This window comes from Mus pahari, chromosome 9 (assembly GCF_900095145.1).
Source record: "Mus pahari chromosome 9, PAHARI_EIJ_v1.1, whole genome shotgun sequence".
Classification (NCBI taxonomy): domain Eukaryota; kingdom Metazoa; phylum Chordata; class Mammalia; order Rodentia; family Muridae; genus Mus; species Mus pahari.
In genome coordinates, this window is record NC_034598.1 from 32,319,094 (window position 1) to 32,344,551 (window position 25,458).

Below are 25,458 nucleotides of genomic sequence, written 5' to 3' on the forward strand. Positions count from 1 at the left end.
TTCCTTTCCTTTCCTTTCCTTTCCTTTCCTTTCCTTTCCTTTCCTTTCCTTTCCTTTCCTTTCCTGTGCTTCTGAGATGCTTGTTGTTTATGTCATCTTATTTTACTTCACTACACCTATTTATGTTTCCTTGTGACAGCTTTTTGCTAGCCCAGGCTGGCCTTGAACTCATAGCATCCCCCACTGTGTTGATATCCCAGGCCCGCATCACCACATCCAGTGCTCAGTTTTTTGTCTTTTTTCCTTGGGGGTGGGGTGACTATGTTTTTGGAGAGACAGGTTTTTAAGCTAGGCTTTCCTTAAACTCTCTAGAACTGTCCTTATACTTCCCAAGTAAGGGAATGAACCAGAAGTGAACCATTGACACTCAGCTTCACAAATAGTAAAACTTATTTTTCTCTGAGGTTTTTTAAAAAAATATTTTAGGACAAAATAAGTTTTTCTTTTATTTTTGATTTTTATAATTCCAGCATTTCTCCTTTCCATTCCCTTCCTTCAAACCCTCTTGCATTTCATTCATCTTCCAAACCTCCTTGCTCTATTTCAAATTCATTGCCTCTTTCTTCATTGTTATTGCCCAAATATATGCGTATGAGTGTATTTCTAAGTATAATCTGTTCAGACTGTACAGTGTTACATAGTAGAGAATTTTTAAAATCCCAAACCACTATTTTAAAAGTAGTATAATGATACTCTTTATTTTTGCCAACTTGATATTTACAATTTTTTTAGTTTTTTGCTTTCTTACTTTGTTAATTCTGGAAAGCAAAAACTTTGTATTTGCTTTTCGAAGGCGACGGTAAACTTGAGCTCTTCGTCTCGCCACTAGTCTGTCTTTGTCTGTTGTTAAAATTATGAGCCAGTCTCTATGGCCGCAGCCAAATGAGTAATCACCAGTAATGTGACTCGTGCTGGAAGTGACTCCATCAGCACCTGTGACGGGGGATTAGTTACAGTTTACAGAGCACCGCCTCTTCCCTTCTCTCGAGTGCCCTAAGCCAAGTACTCGGTCTCATTTGGGAGTCTGCACTGTTGGAAGCAACTGCCCTGTGTTTCCATGCAGACAGTACAGTGGGAAAGCTTCCTCTAGCTAATGGATGGCTGTTCTCTTTATTTGGAGTATCTTGCTGGTTATGTAAGCGACCTCGGGAGAAATTATCCTGACCCAGATCGGAGGATGCGGTAGTGCTTCAGCTGCAGGATTTCTTCGTCGTTAACACCACAGTGCTGATGACAAAGAGCAAGTTGTAATCCTCAACACTGCCAGGGCTGAGCTGGGCAGACAGAAAATCGTCATTTGCTGCTCACAGGCTTGTTAGGTTACAGCCTCTGCTTCGTTTTGTGGTCTTGGCTTTTCTTCCTATACAATGACGGCGCTGCAAGTGAGCTCAGAAATGCTTGATTTGAAAGCCATTTGCCTGTGATTGTTTTTGAAGACTAAAGAAGTATTTTTGCTCGATTAAAAAAATACTGCTCATGAACAAAATGAAATGCCAGCTATATTTTCTGACCTTTAAAGCCTTGGCTTGGATTGCTGAGATTTAAAGATACTTTAAAATTCTCAAGAACTAAGTACGGTTCGTATCTTTCTGCTTCCTTTTTCTTTTGTCTTTATTCCATTTGGTTTTGCTTCTTAGCCTTAGGAATTGAGGTCACTGCCTTTTATAGTTCTAGGCTCAGTGTTCTTAGTTTTAGTATTTTTAAAACTGTTTAGAAAGAGGTGTACCGTGTTGATGATCATTTATAACACTAAAAATTTAATTTAAAACTAAAGCTTAATTGTTTTGAGTATTTTGGCAGATGTGTTTCAAATTAGACAGCAATGTTTTAAGGGAACTTGGAGTATTTGTTTTGTTTTGTTTTGTTTTTAATTTTTGTGTGTTTACTTTTGGGGGGGGTGTTGGTATATATTTCCTTCCCCACCCCCAACTTGTTTTCTAACAGTATACCTTTTCAATAGACCTGCTTGGGTGGGAATTTGGACTTTGTTCTTTCAAAGTAGCTCCAGTTTTTTTTTTGTTTTTGTTTTGTTTTGTTTTGTTTTTCTATTTTGTAGGCTAAACCTTGACTTAGAAAATGTGGCCTAGATAGTTTAGTTTCATTATTTTCCTTTGTTGAGGTATAGACTTGTAGATTTGTACTTAATACGCTTAATCTTTTTTTTTTTTTTAATCTGAAAAAGGAATTGTTAAATGTTAACAGGAGATTGTTAGAAACTCTGGCTGTAGACATAAACCCCATGAATTTCCTGTTAAGTACTAAACGGTGAGCTTTAACGTGTTTTGTCTGAGCAGCTGAGTTGTATTTGAGAACTGTAGATGATTTATTTAAAAATATTTTTCGGGGAGGGCTCATGCGTTGGCCTCTTCCTCATGTGAATGGAATGTGGTGCAGCGTGGAGCCCCAAACAGGATACAGTTGTTAGAGCATTCTTCCTATAGCGTGGTAGGCCCGTCTAGAAATATAGGCTCTCAGCTGGTCTATTTTGGCCTTAGGCTATTTTTAAAGTTTGGTTAACACTAACAGATGACCTTACCAGAACTCTGAATCCCCTAACAAAATGGAAAAAGTGTTTGTTTCAACTAAATGTTCAGTTTTAAGTTAGTGTTTTTCACTTGGGGTTTCAAAGATTCAAGTCTTTTGTGATTAGGGCCATATTCTACTGGGCTTGCTCTGTTTCCCCTTAGGCTGAGGAAGTTCCTCATAGAATATCTTTAGAGTCTTGAATTAGTTATGCATGAGTTCTACTGTCTGTACATTCCAGAGCACCTACAGCAGAGAAACTTACTATGGTTACATAGTTGTTTGCCACTTTAAGAAATCATGGTTTCTTTTAACTGCTTTTCAGATTTGTATTTAATATATCTTAATGTTTCTTTAATAGGCACTGTAGAGCACCTCTGGTTGGGGAGGGTGCTATGTGAGGTTTAAATGGAGCTGTATACGGGGTCACTTGTAAATTTGCCTTTCTATTTGTCATACACATTTACTAGCCAGATTTTACAAAGGACCGTCAACTAAATACCTTCAATTTTGAGGAATTGTGTTATCTAGAAATTAATCACCTTTCTAAATTAGCTGAAAGTAATTTAAATTATGTTAAGTTACTGAATTTTACCCCTAAAGCTGGCCCACCTTGCAAAATGGGCTCTTGAGAAGATCTTCACAGGAATGTTTTTGATATTATAAAATGACTGGGTCTTAGGAGATGCAAAACACCTGTATTATTTGCATAAGAAAAGGTACTTAGGGCTAATTTTGCTAGTGTCTAGTCCTGCTAAATTGAATTTTGTCTTTAGCCAGTCTTTTTGTGCGCACGTGTGTGTGTGTGTGTGTGGGGGGGGGATCCTTGATGCTTTGGCCTGAAGTGTTTGGACAAGAAACGGAAAATGTTCAAAGATTGAAAGTCCTTTTGAGAAGGAGCCAGTGTTCTCTCATTTACCAATGCTAAGCAAATATAAGTATAATATGAAATTTTTTCATTGTAGAAATAAGCTAACTTAATAGCTATCATGTTAACATATTTCATATAAACAGATAACATGAACTTTTATAGAGTAAATTCTCTTATAAATAATGATAGAATTGTATGAAATATTAGGAATCTAGGCCCAAGAAATAGAAAATATTGGTAGCAGGCAATGGTAGATGTACAGTTAGTGTGGGAATTTTCTATTTTGAATGTTAATTTCTCACTAGATGTATTTTGAACATCTAGTACTTAAGGTTAGGCTGGGACACAGTAGAAACTTATTCTAACTAGGTTCAATTATCACAAATGTTAAAAATAAATGTAAGAGACAGATTTTGTTTTTGGGGGGGTGGTTCTAGAGATACATACTGTAATTAATATTTTTCAAATAAGGAAAATGTTATTTGCTCAGGAATTCATTGTAATATTAATTGAATAGAAATGAGATATGTTTAAAATATACATTCTAATGAATCCACTTAAGTCCTGTTGAAAATTAGCTCTTTGAGAACCCTTTCCAACAGAAACTTTTTTGTTTAACCAGAGTATTTTGTATTTCTCTAAGACATAATAGCTACAAGACAGGGTAGACAGGAGCACCAGCAGCTTAGGAAACTGGAGGCTATTTACTGTCTTGGTCAGCAGTGTTGGTTTGTGTCCAGATAGTACTCAATTGCCTTGTCATGAGGAAATTTTCTTTTCGTACACATGTATGCAGTTTAGAAGCCTGGTTGTTTAATTGCATTTTTCAGATTTTGATTCTTTCTTAGGAAAGCCACACTTTTTAAGATGGTAGAATTTTCTTTTCATTTTAAAGCTTTTAGAACAAACAGTAGTAGATCCGTGAATACATTTAATTCTGACTCTGAATCTGCTAAGAATGAGAGTGTGGTGATAGTCATTTAAGAAAACAAACAGGGTGCTCTAGTTTCCTTCCTCTTACTTTCCCACCTCCCTGCCTGCTGTGTGATCTCAAACTTGCTTTGTAACAACAGTGCTAGCTAGAGACCGGAAGGACAGTGCTGGTGGAAACTGCTCTTCCTCACTGGTCTCTGCTGCTGCCCTCTGTTCTCATTGAAGTAACCGCATCTGTAGTTCTGGGAGCAAGGCAGGGGTGGGGTAAGTCAGATGCTTTCTGCTCAGTTAAAATCTCAGTTTGAAGAATAGACTAACATGTCTAGTTACGAGTAAAAAGGAGTGAATGTGTCAGGGTTAAGCAGAAACATACAAATGTGTGTTTGGTAGTCTTTCAGAAGTAGTCTGTAGCATGATACGGTATAATTTTCAGCTTATTAATTATGGTTGTGTTTAATTGTTTTTTAATGAATCAAAAGTATTCTATGGTTTGAATAAAAAGTTAGGTTATGCCATTGTGACAACAATATTGAACCATTATATTGCCATGTACCCTTTGTACAACACTTTGAGGATACAACCAGAAAATAACCATTAGAACTTTTCTCTTTTTTGACAGACCTTCAAACCATTGGTTGAAAATAGTATACCTAGTTCTATCACTGCAGTAGAATTCCTTATAGATAAGCAACTGGATTTTTTAACAGAAGATAGTGCCTTTCAGCCATACCAGGTAAGGAACTGCATACCACTTGTTCATTAAACTTCATTCATATTCAGGTATTCTTAAACATTATTTTACTTAACACTTTAGGTATATGAGGAAGGAAGGGCATTCAGTATATTTTGATTATAACATTACTTAGCAATAAATTTGTGCTGGGACTTTGTTGTGAATCAGGAACATTTTGGCTGTAGCTAGGATTACAGGAGTGAACACAGCTTCGTGTTAGCGGAGAGTTGTCTAGACACCAGGATTACTTCTGTTCGTTTTTGGTTCAGGGCTGAACCTACCTATAAAAGATGATAAAGAAACTCATAACAACTATTGAACTATTTGTGGTGATTCATATCTATGATCCTGGGACGTAGGAGGCTGAAGTAGGAGGTTCTCATTCAGGGCCAGCCTGGCCAACATAGGAAAACTGTCTCAGAAAGCAGAACAGTGTGTTTGTGGGGGCAGGAGGTAGTGGCTCTGGGGACATGTGTCAGCAGCTAAGTGCTCTTGGGGCTTTTGCAGAGGCCTGGAGGAGTTCCAAGCACCAACAGGAGGCAGGCAGGTCACAACTACCTATAGGCCAGCTCTGGAGGAGCTGATGCCCTCTTCTGGCGCTGGCTGGTTCCTGGCATGTGTAATATGTAGACAGAGACATGCAGATACTGTGATAAGTAAAATTAAGTTCCTTGTCTTTTAGCAAAGTAAAAGACAATAATCTATTTTTCGTAATCTTCTAGCTTATTGCAATTTTTAAATTTAAAAATGTTCACATTATTTTTATAATGGACTTTAACTTCAGTTTTTTAAACATACAAACATTTGTTGCAGATACTTTTCTAGTTAAGTGTTTTAAGTAGTATTATAACTGGGTTAAACAAAAAATGATGAAAGTATGTTGGCTTTTTTCCTTATAAAAAGTAGAAAGTTACTTCTTGTTGTTTCCATGGGAAAGACGAGTCATCTTTTACTGTTATTTCTCTTCTTTACACAGTGTAGTTATTATTTTGTTTTATTTTTTGGTACTGCTAGCTTTTATTCTTGGCTTACGTTTCTGACTAGAACTCACAGCTAGTTCCAATTTAGTAATAGAGGGTTGGCACTTTCCCCCTGGGTTTTCATTTGCTTTTCTGAGTGCTCCTTACTTACTATAGGCCTTAGTATGGTTCTCTCCCCCCCCCCCCCCTTCTAAATGTGTATCCAGGTGAGATGAAGGCTATCTTCAACTCATGGTTGTTTTCTCCTCTGCTTGCATTATTTGCACCATGGAAATTTAGCTTGGATCTGAAGTAGAATAGTTGTATACATACTACTTTTAAGAATAAAGTCTTGGTGGCCTGCCTGCAGCATGCTTGTTAAGAACAATGTGTTAACACTGGCAGGGTGTGTGGGTGCCCTACCCCACCCCCCCCACCCCCCAACACTTAGAAACTTCTCCGTGATTCTGGTCATTTTTGTTCTTTTTAATAAAAACAAAAGTACAGGAGCTAAATGTTTATATAGTTTGTTGAATCGTTTGATTGATCTTGTTCAAAAGTGATCTATCTAGACTGCTTTCCTAATAGATCTGTGTAAATAGACATCTGGATCAGACAAATTCTGTACCTAGAACTGAGGTGATTCTCTGAAGTTGCCCCTTTGGCATAATTAATGTTTAAAAAAAACTGTTAGCCTAAGAGTACTTGACTTTTAGAACTTGTTAGTTATAAGAAAGTTATTATTTACAAGTGTTTCCCTGCCTCCCCTCTTTGTTTGGAGACAGGACTAACCCTGTAGCACAGCCCAGGCTCTCCTACAATCTATGAACCTCAGGCTTTAGCCTCCCCGGGGCTGTTATTATGGGAGGTGAGCAACTTCACCTAATTACAAATAATTCTTTAGGTTTTCTTTAAATCTTGTTAAAAGTATCCACATGCAGTTTATAGGTGCTGCTTATATGTTTTTAGCCTGCTGAATAGACACATTGACAGAGGTCTAACGTGGCTTAACCTCCTTTTTTGTAATTATCCAAGTGTGGAAAATATAGACACATTTGGAGAAGAAAAAAATACTCGTTTCTTTTTCTTTTAATAAGAGAGACTTTATTCTAGTTTTTTTTTTTGTGGTTTTTTTTTTTTTTTTTTTTTTTTTTTTTTTTTTTTTTTTTTTTTTTTTTTTTTGTGATCTGTTATATAAGAAGGACCTTAGGTCTTTGGCATCTTATACATGTTATCTTTTACTTCCTTGACATCTCTCAGCTGTAGACAATCATGCATAAGTCGAAGGTGGAATGCTTAATTAGCTTACAACTTATTGTCACGTTTTCTGACATTAAATTTCACGAAGCTGTTTCTTTTTAATCAAGTTTCATATTAAATGATTCCAAAACTAATACCCCTCACCCCAATTTCTGAGTTCTCAATATTCTGTTCTGTAGCAGGTTCACTTCAGTTTGCTTTAACAGTTGTGCTGGTGTGTCTATACACCATTGTGCATGCAGTGCCTCTGGAGAGAGTCCCTGAAACTGGAATTACTGAGGATTATGAGGTTCATTGTGAGTGCTGGCAATCGAACCCCTCCCTGTCTTCTATAACAGCAGATAGTATACTTAACCACTGAGCCATCTTTCTAGCCCCCAAGCCATACACACACACACACAGACACACAAAAACAGTGAGCACATAGATACAGTGTAAGGAAATTATCAAAGAAGATGACTCAAGAATTAATAAGTCTGTAAGTCTGTTCACTTTAGGTCATCACTTTGTATTCTACCCTTTTCAACAACTCATTTAAGTATACCAGATATCAGATTGCATATATTAAATTATTTGCTCTGGTGAGTTTTTAGGTGACATGAAATTGGGTGTTTTCAGTATTTTGGAAAGAATGTTGACTGGGGAGAAAAAAAACCGGAACCAATACTTCAGACCATGCGGTTAAATGCATTTTAATTAGAGGCCACTTTAGCAGTAAACATCTCTCGAATTGTTAATCTTATTTTGCTTTTCTTTTCCTGTGCTCACAAAGGACTTGCTTCCTCCACTGCACTTACTAGTCTTTGAAGCTTGGGTGGGGGAAGGGCACAGGGAAGGGAATAAGGAACTCTGCTACTCCTGCTCTTTTGCAGGGATGGGGTAGGAGGGTTAATTGCTTCTATATTTGAAACCTTTTGGTTGTATTATAGTTGATTTTGCTCCACTTGAGAATGGGATTACAAAAGTTTACTTTTTTTCCATGAAGTTTGATTGAACTCTTTTTGACCAGAGTTTCAATGGTAAAGACAGAGCATTCAACTTTAAGCGTGGTTTTGAAATCAGGTTGTCATGGACTTGGCGAGTAGCCGTGCACACACCTGCAGTTTGCAGGTTCGTTGCTTCATACAGGATATAGAAGAGATTAGTTCTTGCCTGAAAAATGGATATTACTCATCAATTATATGTTTTTTTTCTGCTTTAATAGTCCAATATTTTTCAGGAATTTCAATTCTCTGCTTCTTTTCTTTAATATAAAATAGATTTCCCCCCTCACACTATATCCCGATTGCAGTTTCTTCTCCTTCTTCCAGTTTTGCCCTTCCTATCTGGACCTGCCTCCTTGCTGTCTCTCATTAGAAAACAAACAGGTTTCTAAGGGATAATACTCAAATACAATTATTTTATTTTATCTCATCTTACACAGTGTTGTTCCCTGAGCCTTGAGGGGAGGATTTGATGGAGACGTTCCATTTAGTGTTTTTGAATGTTCCAAAGTGTCTCACTCTCTGCCTCGTATCTGGCTGTGGATCTCTATACTTGTTCTAATCTGCTGCAGGAGGAAGCATCTCTGATGGGTGATCTATTAGTGTAGTAGAATGTCATTAGCTGTCATTTTAGTTTTTATGTTCAGGCTACACTGTGTGGTTTTACCCTAGGTCTCTGGTAACACAGTATCACAATGCGTGCTGGCTGTGGGCTCCATTTCATGGAGTGGGCCTTAAGGCAGATCAGCTATTGGTTGGCTATCCCAGAAGCTTTGTATTTCCATTGCCATAGCATATCTTGCAGGAAAGACACCACTCTAGATCAAAGGGTTTGTGGCTGGGTTGGTTCCCCGCCTCCCCCTTCCTGATTTTTCAAGATAGAATTTGTCTGTGTTGTCTTGCCTGTCCTGGAACTCATTCTGTAGACAAGGTTGGCCTCGAATTCAAGACATCTTCCTGCCTGTGGCTCCCAAATTTCATGTTTTTAATTTCATGTTTAATGTTTTTGTTTTTCTTTTGGTAGCATGCACCGTCCTGTGCCAAAGACCTAGAATATGGGAGTGAAGGCTCATGTAGGCACCGGTACAGCATCTTCTTGTCTGATGAGCTGTGTAGGTGTTTTCTTCTATCAGTTTGTGGAGAGCAACCCATAGTTTTACAACAAGCCTGGATTGTTTGGGGATTCCCATGGGACCACGTTGACCAACAGGTCACTAGGATACAATCCAGTCTCAGTACTAGAAGCTTTATTTGGTAACAAAAGATAGCTAGTTGTTGCTCTCACTCCCTCATTAGTTGGCGGTTTCACCTAGATCCCCCTCATATATGTATATATTTTGGGAAGCTTCTGCTCTTACTAACTTTCCATACTATCCCTCAGATGGCCTTAAATTTTAGCTGTCTTCCCCTCTTCCTTCCCCCTTCCTACTTGATCTTCCTGTTAACAGGTTGTGCCTTCCCCATCCAGTCACAACTATCTTATTTCCCTTTCCCAGGGAGATCTGTTTGTCTTCCTTAGTCTGTTACTCTATATTTATTCCCTGTGGTTCAATGATTGTTACCTGTTTATCATTGACTCAACAGATTATATCCACATATAAGCAAATACTTACCATATTTGTCTTTCCAAGCCTGGATTACCTCCCTCAGGGTAGTTCCCTCCCCTGCCCCCAAGTTCCATTCATTTGTCTGCAAAGTAATATTCCATTACATTACTCCATTGTGTAAATATACCACATTTTCTTTCATTCTTCTGTTGAAAAACGTCTAGTTTATTTTCATTTTCTGGATATTATGAAAAGAGCAGAAGGGAATATCATTGAACAAGTGTCTCTGTGGTAGATGAAGCGTCTTGTGGTAGATCAATTTCAATCTTTCTGAGGAACCTCTGTGCTGATTTCCATAGTGGCTGTACAGGTTTCCAGTCCCAGTGGCAGTGAATGAGTGTTCCTCTTCCTCTGTGTCCTTGCCAGCATTAGCTGTCACTTGTATTATTGATCTTAGCCATTCTGACAGGTGTAAGATGGAATCTCAGAGTAGTTTTGATTTGCATTTCCTTGATGACTAAAAGTGTTGAACATTTTGAAAAAGTGTTTCTCAGCCATTTATATTTCTTTTTTTTCCTAAACAGAGAATTCTCTGTTTAGATCTGTACCAGTTTTAAATGGGTTGTTTTCTTTTACTTGTTAGTTTTTCAAGACAGTTTGTCGTTTGTTTTGTTGTTGTTAGTTTGTTTATGTAGCCCTGGCTGTCTTGGAACTTACTCTGTATACCAGGGTAGCCTGGAACTCTCAAGAGATCTGACTGTCTCTGCCTCCAGAGTCCAAGGAACAAAGGTATGAGCCTTCACCACCTTGCTATCTGTTTTCTTGATATCTAGTTGTTTTAATTCTTTATAGTTTGTATCTTAACTGTCTATTGGGTGTATAGTTAATTTGAAAAAAAAAAAAAAAAACTTCTGTAGGCTTCCACTTGCCTGAATGATGGCTTCTCTTTTCTTACAAAAGTGTTTCAGCTTCATGAAGTCCCATTTATTAATTATTGGTCTTAGTTCTTGTGCCAAGTGTTCTGTGCCAAGAGTTCAAGGCTGCTCTGAACTTTCTCTGCTCTCAGGTTCAGTGTCTCTGGTTTTATGTGGAGTCGTTTTGTGTAGGGTGGTAAGGGTGGAATTGTATGCGTTCTTCTATATGCAGCCTTCTAGTTTGACCAGCAATGATTTTCAAAATAGAATCTTTTTTCCAGTGTGTGTTTCTGGCTTTTTGTTTTATCTAAAGGTGTCTATATGTCTGACTTTTCAGTTTGATTCCATTGATTGGCATGTTTGTATTTGTGTTTAATACCATAATGTTTTTGTTACTATAGTATTGCAAATTGACATGAAGATGTTGATAGCTCTAGTGCTTCTTTTCATTATTCAGGACAATCCTCTGCTTTTAATTGTACTTTAAAAAATGAGACAAAGGACAAAACTTCTAGTTATCCTGGCATGCAGTGGTGGCACATGTCTTTAATCCCAGCACCCAAGAGACAGGCAGGCAGGTCTCTGAGTTTCAGGATAGCATGATCTACACAGGAAAACCTTGCCTCAAAAATCAAAAACAACCAAAAATTCTTCCTAAATATTTATGAATATTTTGCTTCTTTTTATACCCTTTTTTCATCTGTTGCATATAAGTGTGTAGTATAATGCTCAGGTGTTTTCCCTAAGCACAAGGCATAGCAATTTTAGAATTTAATTATTCTCCTTGTATTTGAAATTCTGGACCATAATGAGCTATTAAATTTAGAAATGAAATTCTTGGTGCTACCCCTTTTCTCCTTGTACTGTATAAACATTGAATCATACACTCAGGAAGTAGATACAGTGTGGCTGGAGCCTTAGCCACAAGGCTGTAGCACAGTGGGCTGGTTGGTGGGGTAACCAGAGACTTCTTGGTTCCTGAATTAGAGAGTGCTCACAGACTTAAGAGAAAAGTCTGTGCTTGTTATTTATGATTAGTGTGGGTGCACATGAGCCATGTCTCTCATGTGGAAGTCAGAGGAGTCGATTCTGTCCACCATGAGAGTCCTAAGTTCTGACTCAGGTTGTCAGGCTTGATGGCAGGTGTCGTGGCCTGATGAATCTCTGTGATTTATCTTTTCAATGTGTGCGGGTATTTTGCTTACATTTGTGCCTGGTGCCTGTGGAGGCCAGAGAAAAGAGTCAGATCCCCAGGACTGAGCTTTCAGAGGCTCATGTTCTTCTATGTAGGTAGAGGGGATCAAATCTGAGATGTGTGCAACAGTACTCAGGGGTTCGTATGTGTTTGCATTGGGCTGCATCTATAAATCTGTATTTCTGTATTTGAGATCCTTGCATGTGCTAGGTAGGCACTCTACCAGTACCCCAACCCATTTCAACCTATAATTTTCCCACCATTTTTATGACTTAGATTGTCTGAGATTTCAGGATATCCTAAGGTAATTGTTACCTAGCACAACTGCCCACTAAAAATAGCCAAAACAGTTGGCTATGATAAGGGAGCAACAGTTTAGAAGGTGTAGTGTAACATTTGTTTCTTACCAATTTCTGCCACTGTCGCTGTAGAGTTTGGAATTGCTTTCTAATTAGGAGAAAAAAATTCAAGTAAAGTAAAATCTAGCCTCTGAATAGCCAAGGAGGAAAATTAACAAGTGGTGTGGTTAGAACTAAGCTATGCTGTGCTTTCTTGAATTAGCACTGTGAACTTGCTTAATGTTTTTAAAAAAAAAAAAAAAAAAAAAGGCAGTCATTTCTGGCCAACTCAATCATGTTAAAAACCATAATTGATTTAGTCTGAGAGAAGAAGCATTTTATCTAAAACTTGGTTTATCTCAAGAAGAAACTTGAGTTATACAGTACTAGATACAAGTGAGAAAGTCTGTCAACCTAGAAAGACTAGATTAAACAGCATTTACTGAGAGCTTTTTATCCTGTTTTTTCTGTGGTTTCTAAATTATATTTTGGCTGGAATTAAGCACATTCCCTAAATATTCATAAGCATCTCCCTTTTCTATTTTCACTGTGCAATTCATGGTATCATTTCAATGGAATTTAGAAGTACTTTTCTAAAACGAAGTGTCATCTGAACACTAAGGCTATATGGCATCTATAAACTGCCAAGAGTGTACTGTGAACTGACTAGTGATGGATTATTGGTTTGGTTAAAATTAGCATCCATGGGTAGGCATGACCTGGGGGTGGTCTAGATAAAGCCAAAGCAGGAAGCAATTCTTGTTTAGTTCTTGGCTTTATCCCATTTGTACTCAAAAATGACAGCTTGCAATGCTAGAGCCTAGCTGAAGCCAGGATAATAAAACACGGACCACAAAGACAAGAGAGCCAGCTACTAAATCTGTGCTTCCTTACCCAAACAGTACTAATGTGTGTTTAACAATTGCTATGTTAGGGGGGGCGGGCAGGAAAAGAAAGAATTGCTGTGTTGTATTTTAATATTACTTTTGGTGTCATTCATATATATACACACACACACACACGCTGCCTGTCTAATTTCATAACGTCCTGATTTCAATGGCAATTATAAGACATGACTATTAAGGTCTCATAAGTTAATATCAAAGTAAACCACGATTGTTTTAGTCTCTTACAACCTAAAACTCAATTGATCTCAAAACCAACAGTTCCATGTATGGTGCCATTAAAACTCTCACTTGTGATGCTGACTGTGGATCCGTGGAGGCAGGGACAGGTTACTCTGGCTAAAATGGCCAAGGGTATGTGCTGTTGTGCAGTATTTAGGTGAGAAGCATAAACTGCTACACCAGTTCTCTACTGCTCTAAATATTCTATGATTACAATTTCCCCCTTATTTATTTGTATTGTTAAGAATTTAAAGTATGTGAAATTATGCTAGTAGGCATTGATTTCCAAAGATTCTACACCACTATAGCTAGTGTTTGAGAAAGACTTTCTGCTTTTTTTTTAACCCGTCAAAATAGGTGATCATATTTATTTATTCCTTTTATTTAATGCAAAGTTTTACTATAGCTCAACTATATTGTTTAAAATTACATTTAACTTGTGGTTTTAAATTATGCTTTTAAAAATTATTATTTTTCAAATTTGTTTATGTAGTATTTATGTTAGCCATGTAGGATTCTTCAGATTCCATTTCAGCACCTAGGGAGAGGAGAAAGGACAAGAATTTGTATAACCAAATATATAGGAAAAGGGAAAATCCAGGTTAAAGAATCTGTCATGGTGATGTTTACACAGGTAGCAGGAGCAAAAGCCAGAAGCTCTGCCCAAAGATTGAGATGCTGAGCAGTTTTCACTGTACATAGTGAGCAGTCATACGGGAATAGCTTATATTTATACACTGGTCTCTTGTAGTACTTATAGTTGATTTCTAACTACAAGACTAAAGCTCTTTTTTCATCCCTGGTTTTTGTTAGCACAGTTTCCCTATGGTTTCCACACAGACAGAAAGCTATCATCTAAATCCATGCATTTGTTTTCTATGCAGAGAACCCCAACAGCTTAAGATGGTTCTCATTTGTCCTTTTTCCAGCAGTCTGTTTTGTGTGTGTGTGTGTGTGTGTGTGTGTGTGTGTGTGTGTGGAACATATTATTTTGAAGACATAGATTTGTTCAAAGTTAAGTTCAAAATTTAAAACAAATCAATAAAGAAAGACTATTAAGTCTACCTCTGTTGGCCTGTCCAAACTTCTTCCCCTGACCTCTGACTAAGGCAGTTCTTCACACATATTAGCTGCTAAGTTGGAGGCTGTTAATTTATATGTGTGAGATGCTGTTGTATCATAAAGTCTATAATCTGATGGGGAAAAGGACCCCTAAGAAATACAAATGTACATAAAGGCAAAACACCGTATATATCATCAGATAACAGGAAAGTAAAAGGAAATTGATTAACTTCAGTTGTCAATTGTCTTAGGACAAGTGTAAATTAGCTGAGCTAATAGGACATTAAAGTTGGTCAAATGAACAGGCAGAATGCATACATTGAGTGGTCCACCTACACAAACCTTAACTTTTATTATCTTCCTGTAAAGGTGATGAGAAGGGGTTGTTTTAATTAACTTACTAATTTGAGACAAGGTCTTACTGTGTAGTCTGGAGCTCATTTGCAACCAGGCTGGCTCAGAAGGAATAACCAGCCTCTCTCTGCCTTGTGAGTGCTTGGTGTGCCCTGCTACCCTTAGCTGAGAAGGCATCTTTTTAAAGCAATTTAAATTGAATCAGCCACTGGTTTCAACCTCTTTGTCCCTATTGCATTTGGTCAAAGGAAACAAACAGTGTAGATACAAACTTGAGTGGCACCAAAGTATTTATCAGTATTGCAGAGGCATCACCACTGCCCAGTTCCACAGACAGAACCCTAGCAGTTTCCTTATTTCATCCACTCCAAGTTTTGGGAACCTTTGTTCTACTTTCTTTGTGATTTGCTTACACTAGGTATTGCACATAATAAAAATTTCACAGCCCCCTTTTTAAAGGCTGTTCACTTTAGTATGACATCTTCCAATTTCCCCCATGTTATAGCATATGCCAGAATTTAAGTTTTTTGTGTTTCTCAGAGTTTCATTGTTTTATACTACATTTTATTTTTCATTTTGAAGGTTATTTGTGCTTTTTATTTTGGCTATGGTGTATAATGCTACTGTGAATAATGCTACAGTTACATATTTCTGTCTTTCTGGGTTTTGTGTCTCTCTCTCTCTCTCTCTCTCTCTCTCTCTCTCTGTGTGTGTGTGTGTGTGTGTGTGTGTGTGTGTTTCTTTTGAAGGGCTGAGGAACATTTTGAGGCAGTTTCACTCTTTAGCTGTTCAGATCACGCTAGCCTAGAACAAAATGTACAGCCCCCATCTGATCTTACAATCCTCCTGCTTCAGTCTCTTTACTTCTGGAATTATAGGTAACTGTTGGCTAGGATCCCAGGTGTCAGTAACTGTAATTCACTCACACTCTCCACCTCCACCCCCCCACCCCCCACCCCCCAGTATCAAACAAACATCTGTTTGAGAAATGGCAGCAACTCTTTTCCCTGCTGGTTTCACCATGTCATTGTGTCTGTCAGTACACAAGGTTCCGGTTTATTTGAATCATGCTTGTTATGTTCCTTTCATTCTGTGTAGTAGCCATGCGTTAACATGATTTTAATCTGCATTTCCTTACAATTACTGACAGATAGTGTCTACTATCTGAATGAGAACCATTCTTTGTTCACGTAAAAGGAAAATTCCTTTTGAGTCAGAAACATGAAATACCCAGGATATCAGTCCTTTCTTAAGGACGTGACTTGCAGCTATTCTGTTGGTTTTCTTTTCTCTCCTAGTAACATGTGATGGACAAACGTTTTTATTTAATGGTGTGCTTTGGATGTCACAGACAAGAAATCATTGCCAAATTCAGTGTCACAAGGATTTTCTGAGTGTATTCTTCAGAGAGACTTATTTATAGCTCTTAATTTAAGTGTTTGATCCATTTTGATTTAATTTTAAGAAATAATATTAGCTAAGGGACCAATTTTTTTCAACATTACTTGTTGGAAACATTGTTAACACTGATTATTAGTTACAATTAGACTAAGCTGATTATTTGTATTGTAATTTATTTCTGCACTTTCTATTTATACCCTTGGTCTATGTGTCTGTCCTTTGACTAGTTTCATATAGTTGAATTAGGATATCATTCCCCTTCCCTACAACTACATATTTATTCAAGTGATTGTTAATAAAATAACTAACATAACTATTACTGTTCTCTGTCATTGAAATTTTATGAATTTTCTAGATAAATCTTGGTTTCATAGCTCCTATATAAGCTATTAGGCAATAGATTAGACCTTTGTATAAAACAGATGTTTGAGGTTTGAGCAAAAGGGCAACTGTGGTTGCTGAGCTGTGACATCTGGCCATTTCACTGTCATTGTGAGTTTGAAGACTCTTTCAGTGTAGAGGAAGGGTACATGGTTCATTACACACTCATGCTGTAAGTCCTAAACAGTAGTTTATTTCATAGTGCTTATAAACTCCCAGGTATGTGTGTCTTCTCAGAAACAGGATTCTACTAGAAATTGGATGCAAACTGGAGATGTGGTTTGGTGGCACAGCACTTGCTAATGCTCCAGGTCTTGGTTTGACTTTCTTAGTGTTGAAAACAAACAAAAGTTAGATGGGGAAGAAAAAGTGAGAGACAGGAATGTTTCCCCATAGGAACAGAAACAAAGAGAAGGAGGGGAAGGAAGTGGAAATTGGTTTATGAAATTTGGGGATACTTAAAAGGCAGCATCTACTGAATAGGCCAGCTTTGGGTTCAAAGGCAGTCTGGAGTCCTAAGGTCTTCCTTGGAAAACCTCTTTCTTAAAACTTTGAGCTGATTGTGGAGGGTAATCCATTACTCTGAATCTTCTTACTTACAAAAGGCCCTTTGTAGAAACCTGAAGACTGCTATTTGACCAAATACCTGCACATCATAGCATAGCAAGGTGCACAGATAATTGCCACTGGTGTTATTGATATCTGTTGTTACTTGTTTTGTCTTGAGTTACTGAAGGGCAGGTTTCTGTGGCTCCATAGTGAATGCCCTTGTCACTTTGTGGTTGCTTCGTGGTCTTTAGTTGGCAAACCGTCTTTTTTCTTCTCCCTTTGCAGTGTGGTTGGACCACAGTTCTAAGACAGCTGGCAAAGTAGATGCCTTCAGAGCACTACTGCCTGGTTAATTCTGAAATGATCAGCTCACAATAAAGCATTTATGTTGCCTGTTAGGTGTGAGGCAGTGTCTTCCATACCAAGTGCTTACCTTACTCACTGTTAGCCTGTAACTGCTAAACCTAGCTATTGGGTAGACGCTATTAATTATAACTGCATAATAGCCTTCCATCACATTTGTTCTTAAATGGGAGTCCTCATAGCCCGGTGATTTATAATTGATGTAAAAAAGTAACTTTTGTTTTTTAGTATTAAGTATGTTCCACATGCTCTCTTGAGTGGGAATCAGTACCACATACAAGTCTGCTTCTCAGTTAACAGTATTCTCTTTGCCTTTAAAAAAAAAAAAAAGATTGCTGTAATTCATAGAATAAATCCAAATCTAAATTTGTAACATTTCTTCATTTATAATATTCCCAGGACTGAGACATTTATAGTATATAGACTTCAAAGCCACAGTAAGTAAAGCTTCAAAGCCCCACAAAAAGAGGACTTTTATCTCATTTCTCTTACTTCCACACTTTAGCACAAGGAATTAGTTTCTTGCATACAGCTTGAGGCTCCATACTACAAAAGACGCTGAAGACTGTAACTGTAGTGACATTGCAGTTGAACTCTATAGTCTTCAACCTGCAGTACATACAGTGCCTAGTGTTAGCAGAAAACTCTCTTAGTATTTATTGCATATGTGTGAACAAACTTGCATTAATTGGTAGTGTCTGGCATTTTGCTACTGTTGGAAAGCATTGCATGGTATGGCTGCTATAGAGGAATCAAGTCAGTACAGACAATTGTATGGTTGTAGAGTAGAATACATTGCTAGAATCTGTCTAAGGTTGTTTTGGCCTCTTGGGGTAGATAGGTTAATTATTAGAGAGCTAGGAATTGTTAGTGCAGCAGAGGTCTCACCTGTCATGTGCTGGCGAGGTATACAGTCTTGTCACTACATCTAATTACTACTAACTGCTGTTCTTCTGGGCTGCTGCATCTGAACGCAGGGCTCCTTTCATACTGAGCTCTTGTTTTACCAACAGATGTGCATACACCAGCCCAACAAGTTAATTTATATAATTTTTTTAATTTATAAAGTACTACAAACTACCCCTTTTCATTATATTGATGTTTTCTTCATTTGTTATTATGCAGAAGCACACATTGTGTTCTGAAATTTTTGTTTTAAAGAGAATGTATATGGTATTTATATCAGACTCTAGGAGTGTGGGTTCAGGAAATGAATAAGCACAAGGCTTGCCTTGCATGTGTGACGCCCTGGGTTTAAATCTCTGGAGTATAGAAAGAGGGGTAGGGCTTGCCTTTTGTACAAATGTCAACTCATGGTGCATATGTTTTCAAGATGCCCTTAGAAGTTTGAGAAGTGCTCAGAATAAGACCACAGTTTCATACATAGCTAGTAAAATATTTTATTTTTGCTCATAAATAATGGATCACATAATTATTAAATTTTACATTCTTCTATTTTACTCAGTGTGGATTTTTTTTCCAGCCAAGATTCTTCTGTTCTATATATAACCTCACCTTTTATAAAAAAAAAAAATATGAGTATGAATGCTTGGCCTGCACGTGTATATATATGTGTGTATGTGTATATGCACTACTTATATGCCAGGTGCCTGCAAAAGTCAGAAAAGGACTTCAGAACCCCTTGAGCTGGAGTTCTGGATGGCTTTGAACTACCATGTGAGTGCTTGGGATTGAACCCTGGTCCTCTGCAAGAGCAATAAGTGCTATTAGCTACTGCGCCATCCCGCTAACCTTTCTGTTGGCTGGGGAACAGTGGTTGTGAAGGGTTCTTCCTAGCCAACAGTTTAGCTCCTGCATGCTTCTTACATTTTCTGTCACGTTTACTTTTAATTTGCAATGTTAGAATAATTTTGTGGTTGCATCTCAGCTGATTTGTTTGTTAGGAGTAATGTTTTGTTTGGAGGTTGCTGTAAAGCTTTTGCTTCTCCTTTTTCCTTACATGTCCTAAATTTACATTGCCCAGCACTGGCAGCAGTGCCAGGCCCAATTCATGCGTCACATGTGGGACAGTGCAGACATGTTACACTTTGGTTGCAGAACCCCCACATTTCAGAGTCACTGTCTTGTCTCCACTCTCAGATGAGCCCTTCATTTTTTCTGGCATCATTTTGTATGCTTCTTTAAACTTGAGTTCCCTTACACAGTTACTCCAAATTATCACTGCTTTACTAAACTTCCTTCTTTTCTACTAGTAAATGACCTTTCTCCTACTGCACAGAGGAAACTGAGGTTACAGAGGTTACAGCAGGAACACCCCCCCCCCCCGTAACTTCCTGTTCTTAGACCTATTTTTGTACCTTTCTTTGCCTCCTTTGTTTCTTGCCTCAAAGATAGTCCATTTGGTGTTTCTTCATTTTTACAAATATTTCTTGGGTTGGATGAGGATGAGGACAAGAGTGAAGGTGGGCGGGGTGAGATTTGTAGATTCAAAGAGCTCTGGTGAGATAGCTCAGCAGGGAAGGAAGGGCAAGAGCCCTTAAGCATAATGATCTGAGTTTGACCCTTAAGTTGTTCCATGTCATCTACATGCAGGCATATATGAGTAAATATAATAAAGTTTTTAAAAACACGTCTGTGCAAAGTCAATAAGTAAAGCCTAAATGGGGCTCGAAATCATCAACTAGAACAGAAAATGGAAAGGCCATAAAGTAAGATCACTCTAAAAGTAGGAGGCTCTAGACATTAAGAGATGTTAGCAGTGATAAGGAATTCAAGTGGAGCTTAACAGGCTACAGTAAAGTTTTGTTTTGTTTTGACAAGTTTGGATTGGAAGACTCCAGAAGGTTTTGACCAGAATTTGAGTGATGTGATTTTCTTTCCCTTAATTTTATTTTATTCTGTTTATGTATGTGAGTGTTGTATCTGGGCGTATGTTTGCACACCAGAAGAGGGCATCATATCCCATCAGACTGCAGTTACAGACAGGTGTGAGCTACCATGTGGGTGCTGGGAAGTGAATTCAGAACTTGGAAGAGCAGCTAGTAGTACTCTTAAACGACAAGCTATCTTTTCATCTTCAGCTCATAGAATAGTAAATTCAGCTCCCAACAGTGAGTCATTTCATGACCAGTATTGCTTCATTTGTAGTCATCCTTCATTTTAAAGAATTTAAGATTTCATTTTACTTTTTACTTTGAATGTTTTTCCTTCGTGGGTGTATGTGTGCCATATGTGTACCTGGTGCCTTTGGATATCAGAAAAGGTCTTTGGGTTTTCTGGAACAGGAGTTACCAGATGGTCATGAGCACCATTTGATATTGGTAAACAAACTCAGGTCATCTACACGAGCAAGTACCCTTCCAGCTGATTCATACACACACACACACACACACACACACACACACACCCATTGTTTTGTATATTCATTGAGACTAAGTATTATGTATGTAATTGACTACATGCTAAAGCTAGCCTTGAATATACAATCCCCCAAGCTCCTGGACCCCAATTTTAGATTTTTTTTTTTTAAATTTTGATGTATGTATATCATCCCCCTTTCCTTTTTTTCTCTCCAATCCCTCCCATATTACATGCTGCACCCACCATAAAATCTGTGGCCTCTTTTCCCTTTACACACATACATACACACCTACAAAAACATACTCTAAAATAAATAAACACAACCTGTGTAGCCTATCTAATGTTACTTGTATGTACGTGGTTTCTGGGCTCACTGCTTGTTATTGGATAGCCAACTGGGAGGTGCTTCCCTACAGGAGACCATTCTCCCCATGCAGCATTCCATAGTTGTCCATACAGCTCATGTACGGGCCCCATGAGTTTGGTCATTCCCTGTTAGCACGTTCTGCTGGTGTTGTCACTCTTTAGGTTGTCATCTTGATGAGTCTTCATGGGTGTAGCTTCTCTGACGTCTCTAGGAGATACAATCTCATACCAAACTTCCGGTTTCTCTGGCTCTTAGAATCTTTATGTATGCTCTTCCATTTGTGTGTTGTTATAAAGGAAGTCCCATATGCCATATGTCACCTGGTTTTTTGTACATGCATACACATGTAAATAATAAATAAAATAGCTAATCTCATTACTTGCGTTTGTCGGTTTCTCCCTTGTAGTTTTAATATTAAGTGGCTTCCCAATTTGGTTGCTTGTTATTTTACAACTCACCCTAGATGATGTCAGGTTTCAACTTTTTCTGAGCTCTGAATCAAATTCTATACAAAACCTCATGTCTACTATTAGATAATTATTTATTTAGCCATTTATATATTCTGAGTACTTCCAAGATAAATTCCTGCCCTCTTAGAGCTTAAATTTTACAGGGAGGTATGGTGGATAATGAGACAATAGGCAAACTGTCATAATAAACATTTTAATAACATCTATGACAAAACGAAAATATAGAGTAATTTTAAAGTCATTAGAATTGAGAGGGAGGGGGCTGCACCTTTAATCTCAGCTCTCCTGAGGCAGAAGCAGGCAGATCTCTGTGAGTTTGAGGCCACCCTGGTCTACAGAGTGAGTTCCAGAACAGCCAGGGCTACATAGAAAAAATCCTGTTTCAAAGAAACCAACCCTCCAAAAAAACCAAAACAACAACAACCAAAAAAAAAGGCGGGGGGGGGGGAAAGAAAGAAAGAAAGAAGGGAAGAAATTAATTAATTAATTAAGAGGGTGGCCACTGGGTGATGGTGCAGTCATGTAACTGGAGCATTGTGGAGTCCTGGAGGCAGTGTCGTGAGCAGTGCTGTGAGGGAGAGAGGGCCTAGAATGGACAAAGCTAGTCTGTACCATCGCAAAGATGAAAACGGTATCACACTGTCTAGCATTATGATTTCAGTTTTGTTTTTTTTTAAATCCATACTTACCATGTCCTTAAGAGTCCTCAGCACACTCCATTGTTTGATCCTTCTGTGTTTGCATGCGTGTTTCAGTTTGGGAGACTTTCCCCCTGATCTCCTGTATTCATGCAAGTACCTTTTGTATTTTTTGAAGATTTAATTCAAAGGACTCATTTGTTTTCCCTCAGTTTACAAAAGGACCACTTTCTCTCCAGAGATAACTTTCCCTGTTGTATCTACCTAGCTCTCGTGTCATCCCCACTAAAGCATGTGTGAATTCTGTATCCTACGTGGGATTTTTTGCATTATGTCTCTTCCACTGGGCTTGGAATATTCTTGGCAGGAATGCTGGCTCGTATGCTGTCACCCCCTGACATAGTAATCAATCATCACTAGGTTTCAAAATCTTGTTGGGGGGAAAATGGATTGATAGTAAATGTATTAACACGGGCAGAGAGGCCAATTCTTTTATTATTATTATTATTATTATTATTATTATTATTATTATTATTATATCTAAGTACACTGTATCTGTCTTCAGACACACCAGAAGAGGGCGTCAGATCTCACTATAGATGGTTGTGAGCTACCATGTGGTTGCTGGGATTTGCATCAGAACCTTTGTAAGAGTGGTCAGTGCTCCTAACCGCTGAGCCATCTCTCCAGCCCTGAGAGGCCATTTCAAACATAATTAGACAAACTCTCTGTCTAATTTAGTCTCTCTTACAGTGGAATATAAGAAGGAAAATGTTTTAAAAGTGACAGATTTGCAGCTTTGACAGCACAAGAGGTTGTGAAAAGAAAGTTAAAAAAAAGGTACTACTTGAATTATGATTGCCTCCTAACGTAGTAATCAGTAGTAATGACTCCTATGAGTATCTGCAAAAGCTTAAATTATGTTTAGAAACATACTCACGTGTAACTCATATTTATAGAAGAATTATAGGTTGAGTAAAATTTAAAACTAAGTGTTGTTAGAAAACAAGTTTTCCTCTGTGTTAGAGACTGAATACATGTCCTTTTAATTGCTAGCATGCGTACCCTCTATCACTAAGGTACATTCTGAGCCCAAATACCCTTTCTTCCTAAAAATGGTAGCAAATATTTTAATGCCTTCACACTCAGCACTTCTTAAACAAATAAACAAACAAACAACAAAAAGACAGTGTCTCATTGTTGCCCCTGTCTGGCCTGGAATTTAATGTAGACCATGCTGGCTAGCCTCAAAGCTCAGAGAGATATTTGCCCACCTTACGTTCCTAGTGCTGGCATTAAAGGTATACACCACCATACCTTGCTCCCCCTTTTGTTTTGTTTTGTTTTGTTTTGTTTTTTAAGATTTACTTATTATATGTAAGTATACTGTAGCATCTTCAGACACTCCAGAAGAGGGCGTCAGATCTTGTTATGGATTGTTATGAGCCACCATGTGGTTGCTGGGATTTGAACTCCGGACCTTCGGAAGAGCAGTCGGGTGCTCTTACCCACTGAGCCATCTCACCAGTCCCCCCCCCCTTTTGTTTTTAAAAGCAGGAATTCTTACCTATACTAAACATCACTTTAACAGTAGAAATTAAATGTTGAACATCATTGCCAAGTACAGCATGCATACTGCCATCCTTAATAATATTGTGCTGTCCAAGTTACCATAAAACTAATTTTAGGTTCCCCATCCCCTATTTGTTCCTGCGTTCTCCTCCCCACCCCCATGTGTGTCTTTAGCCCAATGTGGCTTATTTATCTTTCACCTCCTAAGTACTGGGGTTAGAGGTGTGTGCAGACCTTCATCATTGCTATTTCCATAACAATATATATTGCATGTATTTGCAGATGTATATATGTATGTATGTAATCAAAATTCTCTCAGAGGTCCTGAGCTCAAATATGACTAACCCCAGGAATCATTCTAATTTAAACTAGATTTTTTTTTAAGGATGACTTTTTAATATTACGTGCTTAAGTATTTTGCCTACATGTATACATGTGTGTGTACCACATGCACACCTAATATTCATGCAGGCCAGAAGGCTCCAGATTCTGTGAACCTGGAGTTATGGGCAATTAGGAGTCACCATGTAGGCACTAGGAATTGAACTCAGGACCTCTGGAAGAACAGCCAATGCTCATAACTGCTAAGCTATCTCTTCAGCATCCACCCTCCCCTTCATTCTTAAGAAAAGAGGAATGAATGGTATAGTACTTCTCAGGTGTGTGTGTATGTCTGTCCTTACCATAGAAGCACGAGTACAAGTGAAACATAGCTCAGAAATCTGTAGTATAGAATTAATTTAGAAGTTACATAAATACATTTTAATTGAATGTTCATTTCATATAAAAACTAGAGAACTTTGAGGTTTGTTCTGTATATACTATCCGACTTAGCTAGGCTTTCTATTGCTACAGCAAAATACCAGGACCAAAGAAACTTGCGGAGGAAAGGGCTTATGTGGCTTACACTTCCACCGTACTGTTTATCATCAAAGGAAGTCAGGACAGGAACTCCAGCAGGGCTGAAACCTGGAGGCAGAAGCTGATGTAGAGACCACAGAGAGATGCTCCTTACTCTCTTTCTTCCCCATGGCTTGCTCAGCCTGCTTTCTTTTAGCAACCAGGACCACCAGTCTTGGGATGGCACCACCCACAATGGGCTGAGCCTTCCCCATCAATCCCTAATGTAGAAAGTGCCCTACAAGATTAGCTGCAGCCTGATTTTTATGGGGCCATTTTCAGCTGAGGTTCCCTCCTTTCAGATCACTCTAGAGTGTGTCAACATGACATAACCTAGTCCTATCACTCTGTTAGTTTATACCAGCAAGCTTTAGGAGGCGGCTCTCATTTTACTTATGTTGAATTCCCCTGTTGTGGATTGTTTGTCTTTTAAGCCAAGGTGTTCTTGAATATTTTGAGTTATGACCTTAGAAAGCATTCAGGATTCCCCAGCCTAGTTGAGGAAGCCACGGTTGGTAAACTGTGTTAGGCAGATGTTGTAAGCAGCTGACTCAGCTCCGTGCACACCATGTCAAAAAATGGCTTGAAAGAAAATTTCCTTCGTTGCTCTCTAGATTTTTAAAAATGTTCACAAATATTTGCGACATCAAAAAGAATTGTGTGAATTTAGAAGGAAACATTTTTAATAGGTGTTTTG

At 38.2% G+C, this 25,458-nt stretch overlaps 1 protein-coding gene across 10 annotated transcripts in view; it reads left to right on the forward strand.

Moving 5' to 3' along the window:
* Positions 1-25,458, forward strand: part of Jmjd1c (jumonji domain containing 1C) — a 159,992-nt gene that overhangs the window by 89,893 nt on the left and 44,641 nt on the right. For 4 of the 10 annotated variants that reach the window (XM_029542092.1, XM_029542096.1, XM_029542093.1 and 1 more), the window contains exons 1-2: positions 1,015-1,577; positions 4,947-5,060. The exons of 1 other annotated variant lie outside the window; for it this stretch is intronic. Coding sequence is in view for 1 of the 9 variants with exons in the window: in XM_029542088.1 (XP_029397948.1) it covers positions 4,947-5,060 (114 nt within the window). In the remaining 8 variants the exon portion in view is untranslated. Of the gene's footprint in view, positions 1-1,014; positions 1,578-4,946; positions 5,061-25,458 lie in introns of those variants that run through there. 5 more of the 10 variants (XM_029542095.1, XM_029542090.1, XM_029542091.1 and 2 more) reach the window with 2 other exon arrangements.